This window comes from Periplaneta americana, chromosome 8 (assembly GCF_040183065.1).
Source record: "Periplaneta americana isolate PAMFEO1 chromosome 8, P.americana_PAMFEO1_priV1, whole genome shotgun sequence".
Taxonomy (NCBI): Eukaryota; Metazoa; Arthropoda; class Insecta; order Blattodea; family Blattidae; genus Periplaneta; species Periplaneta americana.
In genome coordinates, this window is record NC_091124.1 from 120,826,296 (window position 1) to 120,851,316 (window position 25,021).

The 25,021-nt window shown below is 36.5% G+C and overlaps 1 protein-coding gene across 7 annotated transcripts in view; it reads right to left on the reverse strand.

The window, feature by feature from the left end:
* The window catches only part of LOC138704999 (inter-alpha-trypsin inhibitor heavy chain H4-like), a 189,779-nt gene that overhangs the window by 18,373 nt on the left and 146,385 nt on the right, over nt 1–25,021 (reverse strand). For 5 of the 7 annotated variants that reach the window (XM_069833515.1, XM_069833514.1, XM_069833520.1 and 2 more), the window contains 2 exons: nt 5,070–5,114; nt 1,511–1,626 (listed from right to left, as the gene is read on the reverse strand). In XM_069833515.1, the coding sequence (XP_069689616.1) occupies nt 1,511–1,626; nt 5,070–5,114 (161 nt within the window). The remainder of the gene's footprint in view (nt 1–1,510; nt 1,627–5,069; nt 5,115–25,021) is intronic. The other 2 variants (XM_069833519.1, XM_069833516.1) reach the window with 1 other exon arrangement.

Consider the following 25,021-nt stretch of genomic DNA (forward strand, 5'->3'; position numbering starts at 1 on the left):
ATATTACACTTTTAAAAGTTTTTCACATTATTCTTAAATTCATATTGTGGGACAATTTTGAAAATTATTCAAATGTTCCCACAAGGAACTGTTAAAATGTGATCCACATGACTTAAGTATGTCATTCTTATCCTAAGTACGACCATTCATTAAAAGGAGGAAGTAGTAAATATTGGATATCTACAATAATAATTTTAAAAAAGTAAATTCATTACGATCTACTATTACATAATGAAAGTCACCTCTGAAACATTCATATTGTCAGAATATCCTTACGAAGTTCGAAAAAGAAAATTTAAGTTCTTCAACATAAATTCATCCACTGAGTTCACTGGAAGGAAAATGGCAGCCAGCACATCAGAAGGGCTGCCTTCTGTTTTCAGTACTGGCAACTTAATTAAAACTATGTGTTGAGGTGAGAAATTAAATTTGTTCTAATGTGCCCCCTGTTAAAATGTACTCCCTTCTCTGCTACCTCTAATATAATAAAATTATTGTTATATGCTTTTAAAAAATGCATTAAATCCTAAATCAATCGTCCCAGAACTTAACAGAGTGTACCTTCAGACAGATCTCATGCTAAGGAATTGAGAAGTGTTATAATATAAAGAATTAACAAATTTAGACTTGTCATACAGTACATTACCTCTGAAGTACCGATATGTAATATCTTGAAGTAAGTTACCGCTTCAATATTCTAGAACGGAGTCATTATCACTTTGGTTAACAATGGTTGAGATTTGAAATTTTTCGTGACAGATTGGGATGGATGCTTTTACTTCACATTTTCTCCCTTTTTGGCTTGAAATATTGTATCCACTTTTATCAGAAGTTACATTATTGTTTTTCAATATGAAAAATAATAACTATTTAAGATATGACATAAAAATTCCACGTAGGTGTGGGAAATATACATTCAGCATTCCATAACTGTTTGAACTATGATAAAAAAATTATTGAAAATTTTCAAGGTGGTTTCCAAAAAGACTTGGAGATGAAAATAAAGCAGTGAGCCTTAGAACAGAGAATGCTCGGAGGAATCAGCCATCGATCATTATTTGGCTAAAAAATATATCGGATTTATTAAATTACCTAGTACTTGCATAATACTTAAGTTTATTCAGAGCCATAATTATTGAAAAACTCCAAATTAACTTTTTATTGAAAATTATCTCAGCAATAAGTTACAGACACACCTGTACAACCTAGTGAATCACTTCAGATTAGCGGGATTTCCATGGTACATACATGATCGCCGCTTAGGACAGAACAGGAATAATACTAGACAAGACAAAAATACAGACACCCTGTGGGAGGAAAATACGTAAGTTTCTACTTCGCAGTCGAGAATAGAAACAGGATCATCTGACAACGACAGTGTCCGCACCAGTGCACAAGGTGTTGAAAGGGAAAGAAGCATATAATCAATATGTCTAAGAGGTGAATGGCACATACATAAATTTATTTCGTCGGTTATAAGGAAAACACGAACGTGCTGTAGGCTACATACCTCGTTGGGTCCAGCAATCTGAAAGTCTCCATCAATTCCAAGGATTGGCATCTGGATTGTAATGGTATGGTTATCCGGAAGCCAAGTTACAGCGCTTATATTTACTAATGTAGGTACTGAAACAGAGAACAGAATAATAATAATAATAATAATAATAATAATAATGATAATGATAACAATAAGTTAATACATATTATTAAAGAATAAGAAGAAAATAATTATAATATATGCTGAATATGTGCTTATATTAACCTGCAGATTCTGTGAGTCTTTTTTTAGAAGTAGATGTGTTATGCAGAGGAAATGCTTCTGATTCTAATTAATAGTTATTAGTAATATTTCAATATAAACAATATTCCTGATATGATGTAGGAATAATTTTGATTTTTACATCCCTTGATGCTTTCACTCACTATGAACCATGCATGATAACACGTTTTCTTACAGTCTAGAAAACTATTTTGTACGAGTTTTTAAAATGAAATGCTTTAAAATGACTACATGTATAATTTATTGGACCTATACACTGTATTCATTTTCAATTTCCCGTCTTGATGCATTGTTCATGATACCAACGCCATTTATAGAAACAACTTTGTACCTTGAAACAGCTATTATTTCTGTAAGTCCTACTACGTTTCCTTGGACGGCCACGGGTATTCATCCTGGGAGAATTATTTTGCGACACAATAAGAAATAAAATATTTATTTCCATCATTAACATTTGCAGACTACATAATGGGGCAACCATGCTGGAAAGTTCTCACTGCCTCGGGAGTCGAGCACGCGTCCGGCAGAAGGGTGGGCGCGCGGAAGGAAGGCGGCGGAGAGGGGGGACGCAAGTCGGCGGGCGCTGGGGCGCGGCGCGGCTCGGCGAAGGGAATGAAGACTGTGGCCAGCGCGGATTGGAGGGGACGGACGTAAGGGGAACATCTGGATTCTGAGTGTGGGGAGGCCCAGAAAGTTCGCGAACCGATTGTTGGAGAAACAGATTGTTCCCGAAAATCGAAGGTTCGCGAAGTGTGGTTTAACAAATAAAAGCGAGCAGCCTTCGAAGAGAGCCAGTTCAGTCAGTCTTGTGAAGCAGCCGTGAACGAGCAAGGAAGCCAGCCTTCGAAACCGGGGTTCGAGGAGAAGAAGAAGGCGAAGCCAGTTGCAGTTTGGAAGCCAGTTCAGTTTGTGAATCGGCAGCCCCAGGCGGAAGCAACGCGTCCAGGAGTCTTTGGTTCGACACACAGTGAACTTGAGTACCGTGGCAGCGCCCAGGCGGAAGCAACTCATCCGGAAGTCTTGAGTTCGAAGTTCAGTGGACCGTCTCTGGAAGTCTTGAGTTCGATATACTGTGAACTTGAGTGAATGAGCTAGAAGAACTAGCCAAGGCAAACGAACTGTGAACTGAGAACTGACAGTTTTATTTTGTAAATAGTGCTTTGTGAACGTTAGTTGAGATTAGGAGTACATTGTTGTTCTCAATAATCCACGTGAATTGTCATTGTCATCTGTGGAGTGCAATAACGAATACTGTGTTGTAGTGCCAAGTGGAATACACATTGTTGATGGGAGTGTTTAAATTTAGAAATAGAAAGCCATTATTGTTGTGAATAAAAGTAAAATTATTGTTCAATTAAAAGTCACAACAACTTCAATTGCAGTTTTATATCTAAGGATGGCAATAATCTCAAACGAATATAATTTAATACACAAGATTCGTTCCTAAATCCTTACGCAGTAAAGGATGAAGGAAGAGGGACGGGAGGCGATTACAAGAGGAGAGGGGGTTGCAGGAGGGGGAGTAAAGTGAAGTTGTGGGAAGGGAAGGGGAGGGAACGTCAACGAGCTTGATGGTGAGAGTTCGAACGGACATGAGATATCTGCTTCCCTAATGAGAGTTTCAGTTCTACAGTGAATCGGCAAACTTGAACCGAACAAAGCACCTGCAATTTGACGGAAAATACTTATTTATTGGAGAAAATAGTAATAGTGACTTTTGTTTTTGTAAGTAATCTATGTGATCTTATTATTGTGTTGTTTTTGTTTTCATTTTGTACCAGTGTTTGGGTACAAACAACACAGTGACAAGAGAGTAGTACATTGTCTTTGTTTTGATTGGACGCGGTGGTCCAGTGTCTTGGCCACCCAGAGCACCCGACCTCACCCCATTAGAATTTTACCATTGGGGTCGCTTGAAGTTATTCGTCTGTGCAATACCAGTGAATGATGCAGAGGAGCTATTGTAACGTGTTGAAAGTGCATGCCAATTGATCCGTGATGACAACATGGTGTTTGAGCGAACTCGCCAGTCGTGTGTACGTCGTGCTCAGGTATTGTAAACAATGCAGGAGGACACATTGAGCACCTTTTTTAAACGTTAAATGACAACTTTCCTAACATGTACTTTTAACACAGAAATGAAGGACAAAAACAAGGAATTGTTTTATTTTTGATCCATAAAAACGCTCACGCGTTTTCAAACATACATATAAGCCGTTCAGAGCAGAAGTGGTGTAAATCAAAAATGGGTAAAGAGGGTTAAAGTAAACATTCTTTAAAATACAGCGAAAAGTATCAATTAATATTCAATTTATGTAAACTATTAGTAGTCAGTGGTTAGCAAGAAGGAAATATTAATTGCTAATTTGCGCTGTATTTTACAGAATTTTTACTTTAAACCTCATTACCCAATTTTGACTTACACCACTTTTGCTCTAACGGCTCAATATGACTCACTCTGTGTGTGTGTGTGTGTGTGTGCGCGTGTGTGTGTGTGTGTGTGTGTGTGTGTGTGTGTGAGAAGTAAGAAACGAAGCTTTGTTGGAAAGAGTGGATGAAGAAAGAATAATGCTGAAACTGATCAGAAAGAAGAAAAGGAATTAGCTGCATCACCTATTGAGAAAAAACTGTCTTATGAAGGATGCACTGAAAGGAATGATGAACGGGAGAAGAGTTCGGGGCCGAAGAAGATATCAGACTATAGACGACATTAAGATATATGGATCATATGCGGAGACAAAGTGGAAGGCAGAAAATAGGAAAGACTGGACAATGCTGGGTTTACAGTGAAAGACCTGCCCTTGGACACAACACTATGAATGAATGAATAAGTAGTATGTATATGATGATGAACTAAAATCGCTGCCTTTTTTTAAATTCTGTTTTTGATCGATTTTAAACGACGCTATACCAATAACGCTGTTCTATAGCATCGATGGAATTGATTATAGCGAGATGGAATTTTGGCGAGATATGCCCGAAGATTTTCCATGTGATTACATGATATTCACGTTACACTGGAAAAATCTCGGAAAAAATTCAATCATGTAATCAGTACAAAAGGGATTCAAACCCACTTCCTATGCAGTCTTATAGCACGAGTCCACCTTTTTAATCCTAGATCATGTCATTGGCCTGGATCTCGTGTTGGCTACCAGTTGGTTCTATCTAGAGGACTTCTAACCAAATCTTTACCCAAAAACTGATGGCGCAAAACATCTTCTCTAATGGCAAGACCCATTGAATTCTAATGAAAACTTACTCTCTCAAGAATTAAGAATCTACTTACGACTGCCTGGAAGACCACTGATGGTCATTAGACGGGATTCTCCTCCTGAAGAAAATAATAAAACAAATTAATTATAATGATGATATTTACAGTAACACGAGAAAACTACACTTTAATAATACTACGTTTGTAGAAGTATGAGGAGTTCAATATGGAAAAGGTGTTCAACTTCCATAGACATGAGAAGATAATATTAACAGAAATAAACATATGGGTTGTAGTGAGATAGTAGTGTTTCAAATAACCTAATTGCTCCATGCGCTATTAACACCGTAATGGCAAAACCTATCAACAAATTAGTAATCCACCGCTGTCGAGTAGCGGTTAGCATGCCTGACCGTGGACCGAGCGGGCCCGGTTTCAAATCCTAGTTGAGACAAGTTACCTGGTTTGTTTTTATCCAAGGTTTTCCCTCATCCAATTGAAGCAGAATTTCTGGGTAACTTTCAGCATTGAATCTCGGATTCATTTTTCCATAATTAATTTACATCATAACGCGACTTAAGTTCACGGTGCGGCGTGCAGTTGGCCTACTTGTACAAGAGCGCGGGAGTTCGACTAGAAGTATCATTCACAGAGCAGGAGTGGCAGGCACAATATGCCCCAGACTTCAGTGTAAGCCTACTGGTCCCTCCTCCGTTAATTAGTTAATTGGACAACAGTAACTCGACATATTTGATATATTCGTGAAGGCTCTAGTTCACTCTTATGAATTTACTGACGCAGGCAGATAGTCTATTATATGATGATAGAAGAGTGGAACAGAGAAAAATTCTCTCCGGCATCGGGATTTGAATCCGGGTTTTCAGCTCTACGTGCTAAGTGCTGACGCTCTATCCACTAAGGCACACCGGATTCCCATCCCGATGTCGGATCGAATCCTTTCAGTTGACGTTCCACCTCTTGAGTTCCCTCTAGTGGCCTACTTTCATGCACTGCGTCATAGATATAAGACAGTGGCATAGTGTCCACACATGTGCAGAGATGCACTCATTATTAGTAGCATAGTGGCCGGGATCCGACGGAATAAGCGCCGTCTTAAATTACAAAGTGATTATTTTTCGCACATTATATAGGCTATTACGATGTACCAAAGTACAAATTATATTTCAGTGCAGATCTATGACGCAGTGCATGAGGGTAGGCCACTGGAGGGAACCCAAGAGGTAGAACCTCAACTGAGAGGATTCGACCCGACATTGGGATGGGAATCCGGTGTGGCTTAGTGGATAGAGCGTCAGCTGAAAACCCGGGTTCAAATCCCGGTGCCGGAGAGAATTTTTCTCCATTAACATATGAGAGTCTTTCACACGTAGCCCCAAGAAATCTGTTCAGAAGGATACTCGTGAATTAGCAATTTCAGCGACGCCTGTGTGGAGAATTTTAGGAGACGCATATGGAAGTACGCAGAAATTCTGATCTGAAATATCATATGTACACCGGTACATCGTAATATAGGTAGTCTATTAGTTCCAAATTCTAAAGACGGTGTCACAAAATACCGATATACCGGTTGTTTCAAAATGAGTATCGGGATTTTAAGGCTTTGTAGTACTTATTACATTTAACGTACAATAATATATAATACACCAAATGAATGAGCAACTCAAACAGTGCTCAATGTGAGCACCATTCGTCACACGGCACACATCGAGTTGATGAGCGAGTTCTTCCCAAACCTTGATCAGTGTGTCTGGAGTAATTGTTGCTTCAATCCTCTGTCTTAAGTCTGGTAGGTCAGCTGGTAGCGTAGGTACATACCACGCGATCCTTTATGAATCCTCAAAGTTAAGAATAGCATGGCATAAGATCTGGTGAACGTGGAGGCCATGCGAAACAAGCTCTGTCATTCGGCCCTTTTCGGCCATTCCAGCTGTCGGGAACAACGTCGTTTAACCAATCGCGTACTTCCATATGCGTCTTCTAAAAATTCTCCACACAGGCGTCGCTGAACTTGCTAATTCACGAGCACCCTTCTGAACAGATTTCTTGGGGCTACGTGTGAAAGACTCTCTCACTCGTTCAACGCGCTTTCTAACGGCAGACAGAGGAAACAGTGCGTGCGCATACAATGCGTTGCTCTTTCATTTCATGTATTATTAATAGTTATACGTTAAATGTAATAAATACTACAAGCCTTAAAACACCGATATTCATTTTGAAACACGGTGCACTATTATAGAAAATATCTGAATCGTAAAAATTGAAGTAATTACCTAAAAAATTGCTTTTGTACCTGACTCACTATTCGTAGTGATCTTCAATCGCATAGAGCACTACAGTAGCTGCATGGAATTTAAAGGCTATGTATGGTTGGTCATGTTCTCATTATAACTTAACAGAAACGCGGAAAGTATAGTAAAGCCAATGATATAATTAATAACATTTACAAACCAAACTTGGTTCGAAAATATATTTAATTACAAAAGTGCTTATAGCCTACTCGTATATTTGTTGTCATAGGCTAAATCCATCCGTATCACTTTCAGGAAAATATTTAATACCAAACAAGTAACATTTTAAAGAAAAACTGCATAATATACCGGATTGTACAGAAAGGGAAGTGTAAGCATGCGAGCAACATTCAGGTATTAAAAATTGCAGAATTTTTTGATCATGTACAATTCCAGAATTTCACATATTCCGTACTACAAATCTGATGGAAAGCCGTCGTTAGGAGTACTTAAAGATAATCAGATAGTCAATTAATAAATAATTTACAAATCTTCTCACCATTCGTGAGCTGCCACGAGGGACAAAGAGTACTTAACTATATAAATGTTTGCAAGTTCAGTGAACCATTGATTTTTTTTTTTTGATAATGAAACTCCTTCAAGTACATAACGGCAAATACATTTTATTATTAGTGGAAATATACCTAGTTTTAAAGAGTTAAGTTTCACAGAAAAGTAAAGAATGCTAATGAACTTAGTTTCATGTCGAATATAGGTGATGCTTCAGGAGAGCAATTGATCCTTTCAATGCAGCTAAGGTTACAACCGGAATAATAGATGTAGGTATTCCAAGCCTCTTAAACACATCTTTCATGAAGAGAGTAGCGGTATCTCTTGCTCCAACCAGAAATGCGTTCACTTCAAGCTCTTTTAGCTGGTACTTTTGGAGGTAATAGGGAACGGTAGGATTGCAGATATTCTTTTTTTCATTATCCACTTCTGCTGGCTGTTCCTCATTCGTTTCGAAACACACAGTGGGATCAATTATGAATCCAGATCTTGTAGATTCCTTGAAAGATATTATATCTATGCGCCGTGTACTGCCAGTGACGGAGAGACCATGTACTTCTTCAAAGATGTTGTAATCGGCAGCTTTGAGGGCAGTGGCTATAATTGATCGTACTTGGTGGTGTCTAGCGTTTCGCAGAGCTTCGCCTTGCGGACAGGATCCCAGGATGTGTGCAAGAGTTCCAACTCGTTGTGGCAATGCCTACAACGGTTGTCCTGAGATCTTCTCGGCACAGTACGTACTGCAGCAATATTTCCAACCATTTTAATGCCATCGCGCCATTCGCTGTTGGAGAGTCCTTCGTGTTTACAAATCAATTTGTTGTCACCAGGATATTATAAAACTACGCCTTTCCCTTTCTGTGGATGACGACACCAAATATCGAATTCTCTGTTCCTCATAAGGTTACGAATTTTGTAGCATTTAAGAAATGTTCATTCTTATGAAATAAGGCATCTTCTGGAACAATGTTCAGAGACTGGGCACATCTAATGCTCTCCTCATGAACCTGACCTGTTTGTATGATGTATGGGTTTTGAGATTTGTGTAAACATCGAAGGGCATTAATTTGTTGTAACAGTGCTTCCCATTTTGTTCGAAAAATTCCTAGTCCTTTGTACTTCCTGGGACTATAGACCATTGCTCAGGAATATCTGTAGGCAGATTCAGCACCTCTTTCAGTGCACTTTTTATTAATTTGTCGGCGTCGTCCAAGAATTTTTTTGGTATAAGTCTAGAAGGGATAGTTTGAAATTGATGTATTAAGGAAAGACCGATAGAGGTATTTAGAACACTGTATTTCTGGTCTGCATGAAGGAAAGGTGACGAGGTAAGAGTTTCAAGTTTATTATTTAGGTCTTTTAATGTTGACTGGGGTTGAAAACTATTGAGTCAGAGGAGTTTACTCTCAGATAGCGAATAGAGTCGTTTGTACCAATAGATTCAATTTCAAAATAAGGATATACAGTATATTGAGATTGTGTCCGACAAGCTTACGTTTGAAGATATATATAATTACGGATTTATTAGGATTTAATTTTAGCCCAATGTCTGTAAATCTTTGATAAGCCATTCTTGTCAGTTCAATAGCGGAAATTTCATCTTTACCAATAATTACGGTATCGTCGGCAAAACCGAGAATAGTTAAAGGAGGCAGTCCTGGTACAAGTTCAAATCCAAAACTTGATATTATTGTCTGTTCGCATTACTAATTTAAAATGTGATCTGTTGCTAAATTATATAAAGCTGGCGACAGAGGAGATCTTTGCATGATTTCTTTCTTTAGAGCAATTGGCTTAGTTTTTGTGTGACCTAATTCAATTCGTGTTTTGTTTCCCTCCTGTAGAGCTATCACAAGTTGGGTAAGTTGTGTTGGGGCAGGAGAACTTTCCAAAGTTGTTCTTATGTGGTCATGACCAACACTATCAAAAAATTCGTGATGTCCAGAAAGACAATTGTTACGTCAGTCTTTTTTGTTTTAACAGCATGAAGAAGTGATTGGAGAACTGAAGTATTTATTAGCGTCCATGGTGTTTTAGAAAAACCAGTTTGGTAGTCTAAATGATATGAAATTTCGTAATCTCTTCTCCAAAATGCGATCGATTACCCCACGAAGAACGGAAGAGATGGTTATTGGACGCTAGTTAGATATCTCTTGACTCTCCCCTGACTTGGGAGCCAAAACTGTCTTTGCTTTTTGGAGGCTAGGGGAAAATATTCCTGACTGGAGCATTCGTGTTGCAATTAGGCTTATGGTTTCATGTGCTAGAGTATCTTTGATTGCTCGTACGAGAACATGGTCCGGTCCAGGGGAGGCATCAACTGCCATACCGTTAATGACTGAAGCAACTTCATTCGGAGTTACTAGTGGATCATATGTTTCTTCATTCATAATATTTTCCATTTCTGAAGCATATGTCGGATAATCAGGTCGGACATTATTGTTGGGAAAGGAGAATGTATTTGGAAAATGGTCAGAAACGGTTGTAGGGTCAATATTGCAGGATTTAATGTTATGTCCCAAGATAGACTTCACTGCTTTCCTTCGTTGATTGTAGTATTGATATTGTATCAATTTGTATTGATATTTACCTCGTCTCTTCTCCCTCTCCCTCCGAGTCGATCTCTCAGGATTAGTGGTGTTGGCATAACTTTTACTAATACCAGAATTTTTCTTTTCTCTCCTAGCCTCTACATATTTCCGGGCAGCATGTTTTGGACCTGGCAGAAGATCAATGGAATCTGCTCAGAATGATGTGAAATCACTTACTGCTTTGAAAAATTCCCTCTCCTCCAGCTCTTGTTTGAATTTTTCAGTACAGGATTTTATTTCGGTTTTGTATTGGTTAACAGTGGACCCATTCACTCCATTTGGCTCATCATTTAAATTTGTGTGTTCACTGTTGGTTTATTATCCATATTCCAGGTGACCCCGGTTCGATTCCCGGTCGGGGCAAGTTACTTGTTTGAGGCTTTTTCCGGAGTTTTCCCTCAACCTAATATGAGCAAATACTGGGTAACTTTCTGTGTTGGACCCCGGACTCATTTCACCGGCATTATCACCTTCATCTCATTCAGACGCTAAATAACCTAAGCTGTTGATAAAGCTTCGTAAAATAACCTACTAAAATAAAAATTATCCTTATTTCTCTTCACTATTAATTTTCTTTGTATATCAGAATGGAATCTGCTAATATGAATTCCACGATCACCTGCAAATATTTTTCCACAGTATGGGCATACTGATTGTATAGGTTGTATAAGTTGGATAGTATTACAAATTAAAGAATTGTCAGCCATAATTTAACATCTTGAAGCCTTTTTTCTAAAATAGACACCCATGAAATGAACTTCTGCTAAGTTGTAAATTTTGCAGGAGTTACATTCACTGTTTTGCTTGTACTTACTTAGCTTATGTATTAAGATTTGTCCAGTTATTGTTTACTGATGTTATGGCCTTAGAAACCAAGTAAACAATACTCTTGTCATGCACTATATTTCAAACTAGAAAATATATTACTGGTTATATACTTTACTCCACTTCACTAACAATTAGGCATGCGCATATAGAAATTTAAATCATTTTAAACCACAGTTAGACTTAGTATGATGATATTTTCCTTCACTTAATATTAATAAATCAGCAGAGCAAATTTCGTTTGTTTGCAGCAGTTTCATGGCCTACTGTAATGGAATGAAACCGAAGCATGACTCCAGGGGTTAATGTATGATGATGATAATGATGATGGCGATGGTGATGATGATGATGATAATAATAATAATAATAATAATGATAAAATAATATAGATTTGTAAGAAATTTAGCTAAGTTAAAAGAGGAATTTAACAAGGAATTCTACGTAATATACGACCTAATGGACAATGATATAATATAATATTATTTTGCGGACCAACAAGAAACCAACATTAGTAACAACAATAGTAACAATATATATATATATATATATCGTGCATACATTTTAACTTTCTACGCTCGCGGAAGAAGCAGTGCTTAGTATAGTCTACCTGTCCACATGCGAGATCAAGAAACCACAATTAGATCAACCAAATCTTGAAAAGGATTTATATCAGATGAGTCCCCATAACTGGCTACTTCACTCCAGAATTCAATTGTGTTTGTCTTTAAGTTGCACTTCACGTAACCACTCTTTACGAAATCGTTGCTGATATTGAGGCCCTATATCTCAATTGAATAATTTATTTTGAAAGGAGGTTAAGTCATTCAATGAAAAGTTTTCAGGAAACTGAAAAAACTGTTTAGGACTAACAATTAAGAAGTGCAGACTTTAAAATGCAGTGAAAAACATTGCCGTCACTTTGATAGATACATCAAAATTGTCTAAGGAGCAACTAAAAAATTTGAAGTATTAAGAAAATTGAACAAGTTACAAAATTGAACGGAAGTGAATATTAAAGTGGTAATCATTAATGCCATTCTACCAGGTTACTATAGTAATCAACGTTGTTATTTTGTGTTGTTACATTGGAAAGAATTAAATTAGTGTTTTAACAGCGGATATATATATATATATATATATATATATATATATATATATACGGTCAGACCGTAGTTGAGAGTGGACGTGTTTTCTTGTGCTGCTCCCAGTATTCCAGCGAAATCTTTTACAATGGGGGGACCAAAAAATAACCGTAAAGTGGAAAGTGAAAGCGGAAATGAAGTGAGTGGAGACAGCAAAGTAATATCTACTCTAAAACAAATGTTTGATGAGTTTAAATCAAGTATACAATTGGAGATAAGTGCATTACAGCAATCAGTTCAGTTCGTGTCAAACAAGTTTGATGCATTTAGCGAAGAGCTGTGTAAGACGAAAGAAGATCTGAAAACAACACAGGGGGAAGTGCGTGATCTAAAAAAGGAAAATGAACTCTTGTGGAAACAAATATGTGAACTACAGCAGTACACGCGTAGAGACAATCTACTGGTGTTTGGGATTCCGGAAACTCCGGAAGAATCTGTTCCTATGATTGTCCAAAATATTTCGGAAGTCATCGGAGGACCGGAGCTTGTCGCTGACTTAAGCGTTGTACATAGGCTACCTGCAAAACCCGGCAAGACGAAGCCTATTGTCGTCAGGTTCAACAAAAGAATTAGTCGAGACACATGGCTCCAGAAATTCAAGTTAGAAGCGAGGAAACACCCAGAAGGCCCAGGAATTCCACTACAAAGGATCAACCCTTTGCTACCTGATGGGAGGCTGACTGCTGGTGAACATTTGACAATTGCTACCCGTGACCTACTAAACAAAACAAGAGAGGCAGCTAATCAGAAAGGGTACCGTTTTGTATGGACGAGAGATTGCAAGGTATTTATTCGTAAGGATGAAACGAGCCCTGCTTATAAGATAAATTCTTTCCAAGACTTAATTACATTGTAATTGTCTTACTGTCTGATTTTTGTTATCCTTTTTAATGTTAATATTTCTAAACAATGGATTGTCTAATAAATAAGCTAAATTATTATTCCGCTAATAATAACACTCGCACAGCAGTTTTGGAAGACTTTAACTCTTGCAACAGTTACATTGGTAACAATTTACACGATTTTAAATTATTTCACTTAAATATACGCAGCTTAAATAAACATTTCCTGGAATTCTGTGCCACTATGCAAAATTTTAATAATCCTTTCGACTTCATTATATTGACGGAGGCTTGGTTAAATCATGACTCTGGTTATGATTTACCAGGTTATAAAAAGTTTGTCAAAACGAATAAATATAATAAATGCGATAGTTTAGTTGTCTACTGCAAAAATAATATTGATGTCACAATAGTACATGTAGATATCCCACAATGTAATCTATTCATCTTAATTTTATATGTAATAATACTCCATTCTCCATTGTGGCGATATATAGATCCCCAAACAATTGTATAAATGAATTTTTAGACAATTTTGAACTATTTTTGTTTAATTCTAAAGACACAAGCAATCAAATCATTGTTGGAGACATTAACATACAAATTCTAGAAGGCAAATTAGACAGTACTGGCAATAGGTACATGAATATCTTACACGAATATGGATTTGTCAAATTTTTACACTCTATTACTCGGCCTGATTCTAAGTCTTGCCTTGATCACATATTTTTTAAAACAAAGAGTAACTGGAAATTTGTACCTGCTGTTTTGTGTAGTGCTATTACCGACCACTATGCAGTTATTGCATTATTCGAAATTGGAATTAAAAACTCTAATACATCTCAGTATCCTCTCCATATAAAAAGAAACATAAATTACAATAAGCTAATTTCGCTTTAGAAAAAGAAAATTGGGATTCCGTGCTTAACTGTGAAAATGCTGAATTATGCTTTCAAGTATTCCAAAATTTAATATCTAATTATATAGACATAAGCACAGATGTATCTTACTTTAAAGTATCTTGTAAATTAAGAAAAATAAAACCCTGGATCACCACAGGTATCATTAAGTCAATCCGTATAAGAGACAAATTAGCCAGAAATATTAGAAAAGAACCTGATAATATAAATCTAATAAATTATTACAAAAAATACAGAAATACCTTAACTCTTATTATAAGAAACATGAAAACTCAGTATTATCAATCTCAATTTCAGAAGTATCGAAATAACCCTAGGAAATTTTGGCAAACTATTAATGAAGCCACAGACGTAAATGTGAACCAAAATAGTATCATATCAGAGATTTTAAATGAAGAGGGAGAAATATTTACAAACAAAAAAGACATAGCTAATGAATTTAATAAATATTTCTCAAAAGTAGGACATAGCATTGCATCGAACATCAACAAATCGGCATTTAACACGAAAAATTATTGCAGTGGCCATAATAAGCACGCATCTTCCTCCATGTTTTTATCACCAGTAACCGAAGAAGAAATTTATAAAATTGTTAAATCCTTAAAAAATAATGTCTCACCGGGAATCGACAAAATTACAAATAACACATTAAAGATTATCATTAAACATATATTAAAACCGCTTGTTTATGTATTCAATCTATGTCTCACCCAAGGAGTTTTCCCAGAATCTCTGAAAAATGCTGTAGTTGTACCGGTCCATAAGTCAGGGGAAAGAAAAAGTCTGAATAACTATAGACCTATATCCTTGCTCTCTAGCTTCTCAAAGATATTAGAAAAATGTTTAAAAAACAGATTAGTAAATTACTTAGAGAAAAATGAAATTCTCTCCAAACATCACTATGGCTTCAGAAATAAATTATCTACGGATGACGCAATTATTGAAGTCACTGGTAAAATTATGCAGGAGTTGGATTACGGTTCTAAATGTTTAGGGATTTTCTTAGATTTAAGGAAAGCTTTTGACACGGTTAACCATCGTTTACTTCTGGACAAATTATTTGATATAGGAGTCAGGGGTATTGCGCATAAGTTATTTCAATCATACTTAAACAAAAGAACTCAGGTAACCAAAATTGATGATAATATCAGTGAAAATGTAAATATTGATATAGGTGTCCCTCAGGGAACAATTTTAGGTCCTATTCTATTTTTAATATATATTAATGATTTATTAAACATTGATTTGAAAGTACATAATGGCTCCTGTTATTCTTACGCTGATGATACGGTGGTGATTTTCAGTGGTTTAACTTGGGAGGACACTTATAAACATGCCAATGTAGGTATAAATTTGATCAAAAACTGGCTTGATGCAAATTTGCTATCTCTAAATATAACTAAAACTACTTTGGTGCCATTTTCTTTAACAGTCTCTGGATTGAAAAAATTGAAATCACTTTCTCATTTAAAATTAATAATCCACGACTCATTTTGTAAACTCTCTACAACCTGTAAATGCCCTTGCCTGAAAGAATCTGTAGATGTGAAATACCTGGGAATTATTGTTGATCAGCACTTGAAATGGGATAGACAAATCACCTTTTTATGTAACAGGATACGTAAAACAATTTACAAATTTGTAAACCTTCGCCATTACTTGCCTACTCATGTATTACGTTTGGTTTATTTGGCTATAGTTGAATCTGTTATCCAATATGGTATAATTGGATGGGGAGGCATTACAAAAACTGCTCTTTTTCCTCTAATTATGTTGCAAAAACGTATAATCAAAATTTGTTTGAAAAGGCGACTGGATTATCCACAAATTTGATCCATTCTGAATTGAATGTTTTTAGAATTGACCAAATTTATAAATACTCTTTAATGAAATTCTATCATAAAAATAGAATGAAATTTGTAGCTCAGCCACATGCTCATAATACGAGACGAAATGAAATTCTTAAATTAGTTGAACCTAAATATTTCACATCTGCTGCTTTACTACACAGTACAAATTATGGTCCACGGCTATATAATTCGATAATAAAATTTCATCCAGAATTGACTACTTTAAGCAATGAAATTTTCAGATCCAGAATTAAAAAATTTATATGACAGACTTCCCTGTATATATATTATGTACCATGTATTGCAAAACAAGTTTATTTCTATCCTAAGTGTATTTTTCTATTTTATCTTGGTTACTATATCAACATGACCTGCACTAATTATACTACTAATAATAATTTAATATTAATCCATCAATCTAAACATCGTCTCTTTTTTCACTCAAGTATTATTAGTATTATTATTTACTAATTTTATTACAATCTTTATGTGAGCTTTTTTCTTAAGTATTTTGTCTACAAAGTATGTGTATCTGTGTAACGGAACTGTCCCCGAACACGAGCTTTGCTCTTTCGGGGTATTTTAATGTAACGTTTTTATGTATATGTTATTATTAAATAAATAAATAAATAAAATAAATATATATATATATATATATATAACTAAAAAAACCGCCTCAAATCGTAGTAAACAGTTAAGAATAGTTTTAATGATGGAAGAACGTCGTCATTTAAACAATCATTAAATGTTTAAGGCGATTGGTATAATTGAAAGTGGCGGAACACAAGCTAATGCTGCAAGGGCTCTAAATACGGGAAAAGGAGTAATTTCAAGAATGTGGAGTCGTTATGAACAATTTGGCAGTCCAGAAGAAAGGCATCAAAGAAAACCAAGGGTTACCACTGCAGGACAAGACAGGATTCTGTACATTAGAGCCCTGAGGGAAAGATTTCAACTGCCAGAATATTAAGAAGTGCCTTGCAAAATACAAGTAACGTAAAGTTTCAACTCAATCTCTCAGAAATAGATATCATGAAAGAGGTCTTCATGCCCGTCGACATTTAAGTGTCTAGCTATTCGTCATGGCAATCGAGCACGTCGTGTTTTGTGGTGCCAACAACATCAAAATTGGACAGAGAATCAATGTGGACAGGTCCTCTTTACAGATTAATCACGCTTCGGTTTGCACCCAGACTCAAGAAGAGTGCTCATATGGAGGCCACCAGGTGACGCAGAAAGTCTTAGGAACTTACAGGAGATCCACAAATTTCAAGGAGCTTCTATCATGGTCTGGGGAGGAATAATGACCAATAGAAAGACGGACCTCGTTCTTGTAAGAGGAACACAGCGAGCAAATGTTTGTATTCAAAACATTTTGCAACCTTTGGTGCTTCCGATCGCTGAAGGGTAGGGGCCTAAATTCCTCTACATGCACGATAATGCCAGATCACATGTTGCCGGAGTGGTGTGTCACAGGTTTGAAACATAGGCTACAATATTCAAGTGCTACAGTGGCCTGCGCTCTCTCCTGATCTTAACCCCATACAGCATCTTTGGGATAATTTTCAAAGAAAAGTTTCGGAGGGTCTAGACAACATCTAGTCTCAGGATGAGCTGTACGCTCGGCTTAGGCATCACTGGGAGAACATTCCTCAAGATGAGATTTCCCATCTTATTTCGTCAATGCCAATCGCCTTAATCATTTCATCATGGTTTAAATGACGACATTTTTCCATCATTAAAACAATTATTAACTGCTTATTACGATTTTACACGGTTTTTAGTTACATATCTGCCCTGTTAAAACACAACTTTAGTTCTTTCCAATGTAACAATACAAAATAACAACTTTGGTTACTATGGTAACCTGGTAGAATGACAAATGACTAGTAATTTAATATTCACTTCCGTTCAGTTTTGTAACTTGGTCAGTTTTTTTAACATTTCAAATTTTTTAGTCGTTCCTTAGACAATTTTGATGTGTGTAGTATTTTTAGTAAGTGACATTTTAAACAGGATACATTTATAATTTTACAAATCTGACTTAGATACCTTTTCAAAATAAACAGTACTTACTTGTTTTAACATAGTCATGTCAAAAATAATACATTAACATGGCAAAATAAAGTTTACCAACTGTAATGCATCTCCGACGAAAATACTAACAAACTTTCTGTTTAACAGGATTAATACGATTTATTTGCATCAGAGTCTTTCGACGTTGCAACAGTTTTCCATTGAACAATGTCTCTACAGAATGCAATGTGTTCATCAGGAACATTCTGTAGGAGTTTCCTAATGTCATCAATCTTCTTTACATTGATGACCAATGGATGTTCATCACTGTAGGATTTTTCACTGGGCAATGTAGGTACTCTTTCTGCAAAGGAGATGAGTCTGAAGGTATTCACTGTAAATCCATGAATGAAATCCTACATTTTTACAACACCTGGTGCTGAGCTGTCTTGCTCGAACATGTAGATAATACTCGTACTTGGAGATTTGAAATTACACTTTCATTTCTTTAGAACTCTTTTCCATATGAATCTGTAGAGAAGATGTTTTTATGGAACTTAGGCCACCACCTTTTATAGTCTATGGTAAAGTTATAAGTGTGCAAAGTCGAAGTTATTTTTTACAGTGAACTGGCACCAGCAACATATTTATTACACTGTTGGGACTGCAAATTCTATCCTGACAACGTAATTTTTTCTTTATAACATTGAAATCTCGGTCACTTGTAGAAAAGACTGACCTCTTATTGGAAGGTAATGACGTATTTTGTCAAATGTCTTCGACGAAATCAATGCCAACAAAAACACACAAGTCTGTGATTGCGGTTTTGGCCAGCATAGCCATCTGGAAATATATGAAGTTCCCTGACATTTTATGGAACATTGGTTTATATATATTCATTCAACAGAGGACACACTTAATTTGGGCCCTTTCGCCCCCAGCCTTCATGATACAAGCGAAAATTTGCATTTATAGTTTTCAGATCATGAATTCCAAAAGCAAAAACCGTAATTTGTCTGTAGTAGAATACCTCCTGTACTGGTATATGAGGTAATGGGACTTTTGCATGAAGACTATTAAAATTCCCATTATATTTTCTTCATTCTGGCATTTCTTCTTAATATCACTAAGTTTATTACAAAACGTCTTGATCTTCGAGTTTGCACCATCAGTTCAGAAGCTGCTGCTTTCTTCGCATTTTCATTAAGGAGTCACTTTTCAGTTTTGTTTTCAACTCTTCGCACTTACTGCAGACCTTACTTACTTACTGTGACCTACAAAATGTCTGAAAATAGTTTGCTTTAAATAATTATAATAGAATCAGTATGACACTTTTGATTCTGGATACTTTTGTTTGAAAAGTGTATGCATGATTTTTACATTTAGTTCAGCATTCAGGTACTTGATTGGCCCATTCGAATAATGTGCTACCATAACCTCAAACGATTCTACATGCTGAGTATCTTGTTCACATATTGCTGGAGGCATAGCTGTAGTTCTAATTTGTTTTTTATTTTGAAAAGGATACAAGTCAATTACTTAAGTCTATTTCAAAATAAACATGAAATTGTACGCAGTGACAAAATGATAGGGAGTGCCAGGGCTCCAGTCCTTTTCATACAAAAAACTGTATTTAGGGATGTACTGTACATCTCATTAAACTATATAACTCAATTTTGCTCATTTAGTGACTTAACTCATTTTCAAAATAAATAATTCAATTTTTAGGAATAAATAGCAAAGTGAAAGGTTTAACGATATCGTACCGGTATATTTATGAAGCCAGTAATAGTTAACACTGTCACGGTACACGTCTTACACAAATAATATTCTTTAAGCAATTGAATTTAATCTGTCTCTATCTCTGTAATCTCTATATTATTACAGTCATTGTTGTCACGTGAAGTACTAGAGTATGGCGGCAGCAGATGTTCCATTTTTAACTTACATTTTATTACTGTCCGATTGTTAGAATCGACCGGTATTGAACTTGCAAAAGCAACAATAACGCTAATATAAATTTCATTTCAGAAACTTTAAAAGCTAGATTTAGCGGGAAAACCTCTGAATTGGCAGCACTGCTCGTGATGAAAACATGAGTGGTAACGATAATGTAATGACTGCAGATTCGCAACATGATTGCCCCTATTTACCAGAGTCATCTGTTTCTAAGCTAAAGTGACCATTCGTCCCACATTTTACGGAACAGTTCCATATTTGAGAGTCTTGTTCTCCTTTTTCTACGGGCACGAAAAAAAAAAACATGTAATTGTTCCGCGTTTTACTTCGTGTCCCGTAAATATCCCGTATTTTAGAAATCATGGAATGATCACTGAAAATTATATATATATATATATCACCGTATTTTAAAATATTTACATAAGTTTATATTACATTTAAAAATACATAAATTATATATTTTTTGTTACGTATAGGTTATAATCTTAGACGGATAGCCCTGAGTTTGGAATTTAGCCGTTTAACTTAGATATTAGAACTAACGTATGGCGACTTTGTGTAGCTACTTCGAGCTGTTCTAGGGTTTAAAAGTGGAAAGTTGGAAACATATTACTCCAACATCGCGCATGCGCACGAAAAAACAGATCGGGAATTCTTGCCGAGTGTCTATTCTTAATCATCTCTATTCGCAGCGTTACCTTCAGTCTGCCTGAAGATCTCAGTTGAGATATAAATTATTTAATCATAATATTGTGACTGCCGCGTCGGGAGTCGAACGCGCGTCCGGCAGAAGGGAGGGCGCGCGGGAAGACAGGCGGCGGAAAGAGGAAGACCAGCTTCGGTGGACACTGGGCGCGGCGTAGAGAGGAGAGGGGAAACTACGAGACGCTGGGCCGCGGCAGAGAGGGGGAGAAAACCGACTGCGGCGGAAGTAACGAAACGCCTGGAAACAGGCTGTTCCCGAACCGATTAGAAGCTTCGACGCGCCTTACATTCTGGAAAGTGTGATTTAGTAATAAATAGGAGGGGCAAGAGAGCCAAAGCCGGTTGAGTTTGGACAGCGAGTCAGTTTTGTGAAGCAGCAGCAAACGGACAAGAAAGCCAGCCTTCGACACCGGGCTTCGACGCGAGTAAACTTGAGTAACTGTGGCAGCGTCCAGGCGGAAGCAACGGGTCCCGGAATCTTGGGTTCGGCGTGCAGTGAACTTTATCTGAAACTCTTGGGTTCGAAGTGCACCGTGGACTTGAGTGACTGAGCTAGAAGAGCTAGCCAAGGCGAACGAACTGAGAACTGGCAGTTTTGTTGTACATAGTGTTTTGTGAACATTAGTTGAGATTAGGAGTACATTGTGGTTCTTCTCAATAATCCACGTGAATTGTCATTGTCGTCTGTGGAGTGAATAACGAATACTATGTTGCTGTGTGGAGTGGAATACCCATTGTTGATGGGTGTGTGATTCAAGATAGAAGTAAAATCTACATTGTTCTTTGAATTAAAATTCGCAATAATGTGCTCATTTATTGTTGACGTTGATTGTTGATAGTAATTTTGTGTTAAAAATACCGAAGAGGAAACAGATATTTAATCAAAACTTAGCAAAAGAGTTTCCATTTCTTAAAAAGAAAGCAGAAATTAGTGATGTGTATTGTGCCAAGTGTTATTCTAAATTTAGTATTGCTGCTCATGTTGAGAGGAGCGATTGTGTTCAACTTGTAAAAAGAATCTAACACAAGGAAGCAGATATCACAGCGTTTAGTTCCCATTAAAATGTTTTCGACAGTAGTCAACGTAATTTAGCAGCTACAGAAGGCGCTTTTGCGTATCATACCGAGGAACACAATCATTCTTTTCAATCCACTGATTGCATTTCTAAATTGATTATGAAATGTTTTGAACAATATGCGTGGACAAGAACAAAATCTCAAGCTATTGTGACAAATGTATTTCAACCTGAATCTGAGGTGCTTGCGACCTGGAATATGTAAACTGTGTGACTGTCTACTCTGATTGTTCTAATCATGGAACTACTAAATTATGTTCTATTCTAGTTAGATGTTTTGAATCAAGCTGTGGAATTAAAGTGAAAATATTAGAAATGAAAGAATTGGGTGTTGAAACCTCAGATATATTGTCTAGCTACATTTTAGAGACCTTACAAGAAAACAATATAAATACAAGTTGCTGGCATTGTGTGCAGACAATACTAATTGCAACTTTGGTGGTGCTTCAAGATCAGGTAAAAACATTGTGTTTTCAAAATTAAAACTGGGAAGAAGTTTAATGGGTGTAAACTGTGCAGCTCATATTGTACAAAGTTGCATACAAACATCTATAGATAAGTGAAACGATTGTAGTAAAGATGTACATTTTCTTTTATATACTATTAATACAGTACCTATATACTGTTAGAGTTGAGACACAAAAGGAATTCTGTGACTTTGTACACACAGATTATCAGAGATAACTAGGATACACTAAAACTAGGTGGTTGTCTCTATTACCAGCGGTAGAGCGCAAACTAAAAATGTTCCAGCTCTTAAAATTATATTTTTTGTCTCAAGAAAAGTGTTCCAGTGTGATTAAAATCTTTTTCGAGAATATATATTTTAAAGTATGGCTATTCTTCATCCATTCATAGGCCTCAACTTTTCATGTAAATTTAGTAAAAATAGTCACCAAGATTACAATGACTGAAGTGTTCATTAACTTGAAATTTTTAAAATTTAAATTTGTAGAAAGAAAGAATTTCTACCAATTAATGTACGAAGTATGCTGAAAAAACTATGTGCAAAATGAAAATATTAGTGACATAATATCTTGTTTCAAAGAGTCTGCTGTGTCTCTCTACCCAGCAGTTCGAAGAAATAAAAACATTGCAAGTAAGAAAAGTGACATAAACATAAACGACGGAGATCCGTTTGACGAAGTATATTGTGTTAAAAGTTACGTCAGTGAAAATAAACTCAAACAGTGGGAAGAAGAGGCCATATGTTGATAGAAAATGGGTACAGATCTTCGACAACTTAAAAAACAAAAATATTTCACATGGAAACTTGAATTCTGCCCTTGTTTGCCTGAATCCAATGTCTCAACCAACAGAAAGGGTGTATTCTTTTATGAACAATTTGTGGGACACAGACAAAATACAAATAGAAGTTTAAACGTTGAAAGCTCTGCTAATAAATTGTAAGTGTATGATATGACATGTGTGGAATTCTATGAGTATTTCAGAAATAGGGACGACATTCTCAAGGGAATCTATTGTTCAAACAAATATGACCAGCGCGGTTCAGGAGCTATGTAGATGTGACGTCAAATGCCTCCTCATTCTTTTTGCAGGTATGTTGGTGAGCTCATAATAATATTACTGTTATTTTTTCATTAGCATTACATTTACATACAGGAACAACAGCAATAGCAATAATAATAATATTAATAATAATAATAATAATAATAATAATAATAATAAATGAAATAGCCTGCTTTTGACAACATTTAATTATGGCCGTATTTGTGTTAGGAGAAAATGGTCACCTTAATGTCCCCTATTTGTGTTGTTAGAAAATCATCACCTTATTCTAGGCGTTTAGGTACAGCTTCATTTGAAATTCTAGTAAGACCAATGGCAGTAAGATAAGGTTCCATCTGATGAGTATTATAGAAATAAATCTACATATTCAAATGAGGCCAATAGCCCGTCTACACCAAATAGCAATTATAATGTAGCAATTTCAAATAGATCTGGTTCATTGAGTGAAACGCAAGACCATGATACAGACACATCGCAAATCCAAATACCAAAACCACAACCAATTTTCGAATCGGGACTCTTCGTCCCCGAAAACTCGCACCTGGGACATTTAGTCACACAAAAGAAAAATGGCATTGGGATATTTTGTCACACAGAAGAAAAATGTCACTGGGACATACAGTATTTGTACGTTTCCTAAGTAACTTCACAATATGTGAAGCATGGCATAATAGGATAAATAAACTGCTTGGAAAAGATCATCCGTCACCGAAATTCAGCTGGATGTGGAGGAATTACAAAGTAAAGAAGAAGAAGAAGTATTATGATGTTGATAAGTGGGTTAAGCATGTTGTATTCCTCTATCAAGAATATCGTGATGCGGTAATATCCTCCAGTATTTAAGGGCTCCTGGCCACAACTTTGCATGTCATCCTGCCTAAGGTTTTTCCGTGGTTTTCCTAAGGCGTAAGACAAATGTCGGGATGAACCCGAAAAAAAATGGGCCACGGACCTGCACTCATATCTTCCATGAACCCTTTAATTACTCTAAACTAATTAATAATTACATCTCTCCCTGCCATCTCTTCATAATTGAGCCACCATAAAGCCAACTGGCTGGTCTCTAAATTAAGACGATTCAAACAGGCTCATGACAATCACCTCCTACCTAATAGCCAAATTGGCTAGTCTCTTATATGAGACAACTCATCCTGCCTAAGGTATTCCGTAGTTTTCCTAAGGCGTAAGACAAATGTCGGGATGTGCCCTAAAAGAAATGGGCCACGGACCTATATGCCCTTCCACATATATTGCCCTTTTCTAGCAAACGACGTAATGCCCTAGTTCAGAACCTATAAATTGCCTATTAAATATGCGACGTCACTCATTTAGTAGCAATTTGAAAGGACAGAGAACCTCTCAAATTGCAGATTTAGATTTCACGGCTCTTCTTCTGACGGCCTTCACCTGGCTTGTCATCGAACAGCAGATGACAGAGTCTTCACAACTCCACTTGCACTGCGAAATGGCTAAGCCCCTTTCAATGTGCAAGATAACACCTGCCATCCTAACGGCAAACAAACAAGTCTTCTCGACTCTTCCTGCACTGCGATATAACACAGTTCATTTCAGTGTGCAGATTTACACCAGCCATTTCCTCCTCGTCCCCTCCTGTGATCACACTTTGATCACATTTCCGTCCCTTCGCGTATGTGGTACCTAAGAGATTACGTCCATTTTCGGCTTTTTCACTTCAAAATTTTCTAGAACTCCTTCAGTGGAGCAGCGTAACCCGGAGTGAGACTAGTGGCC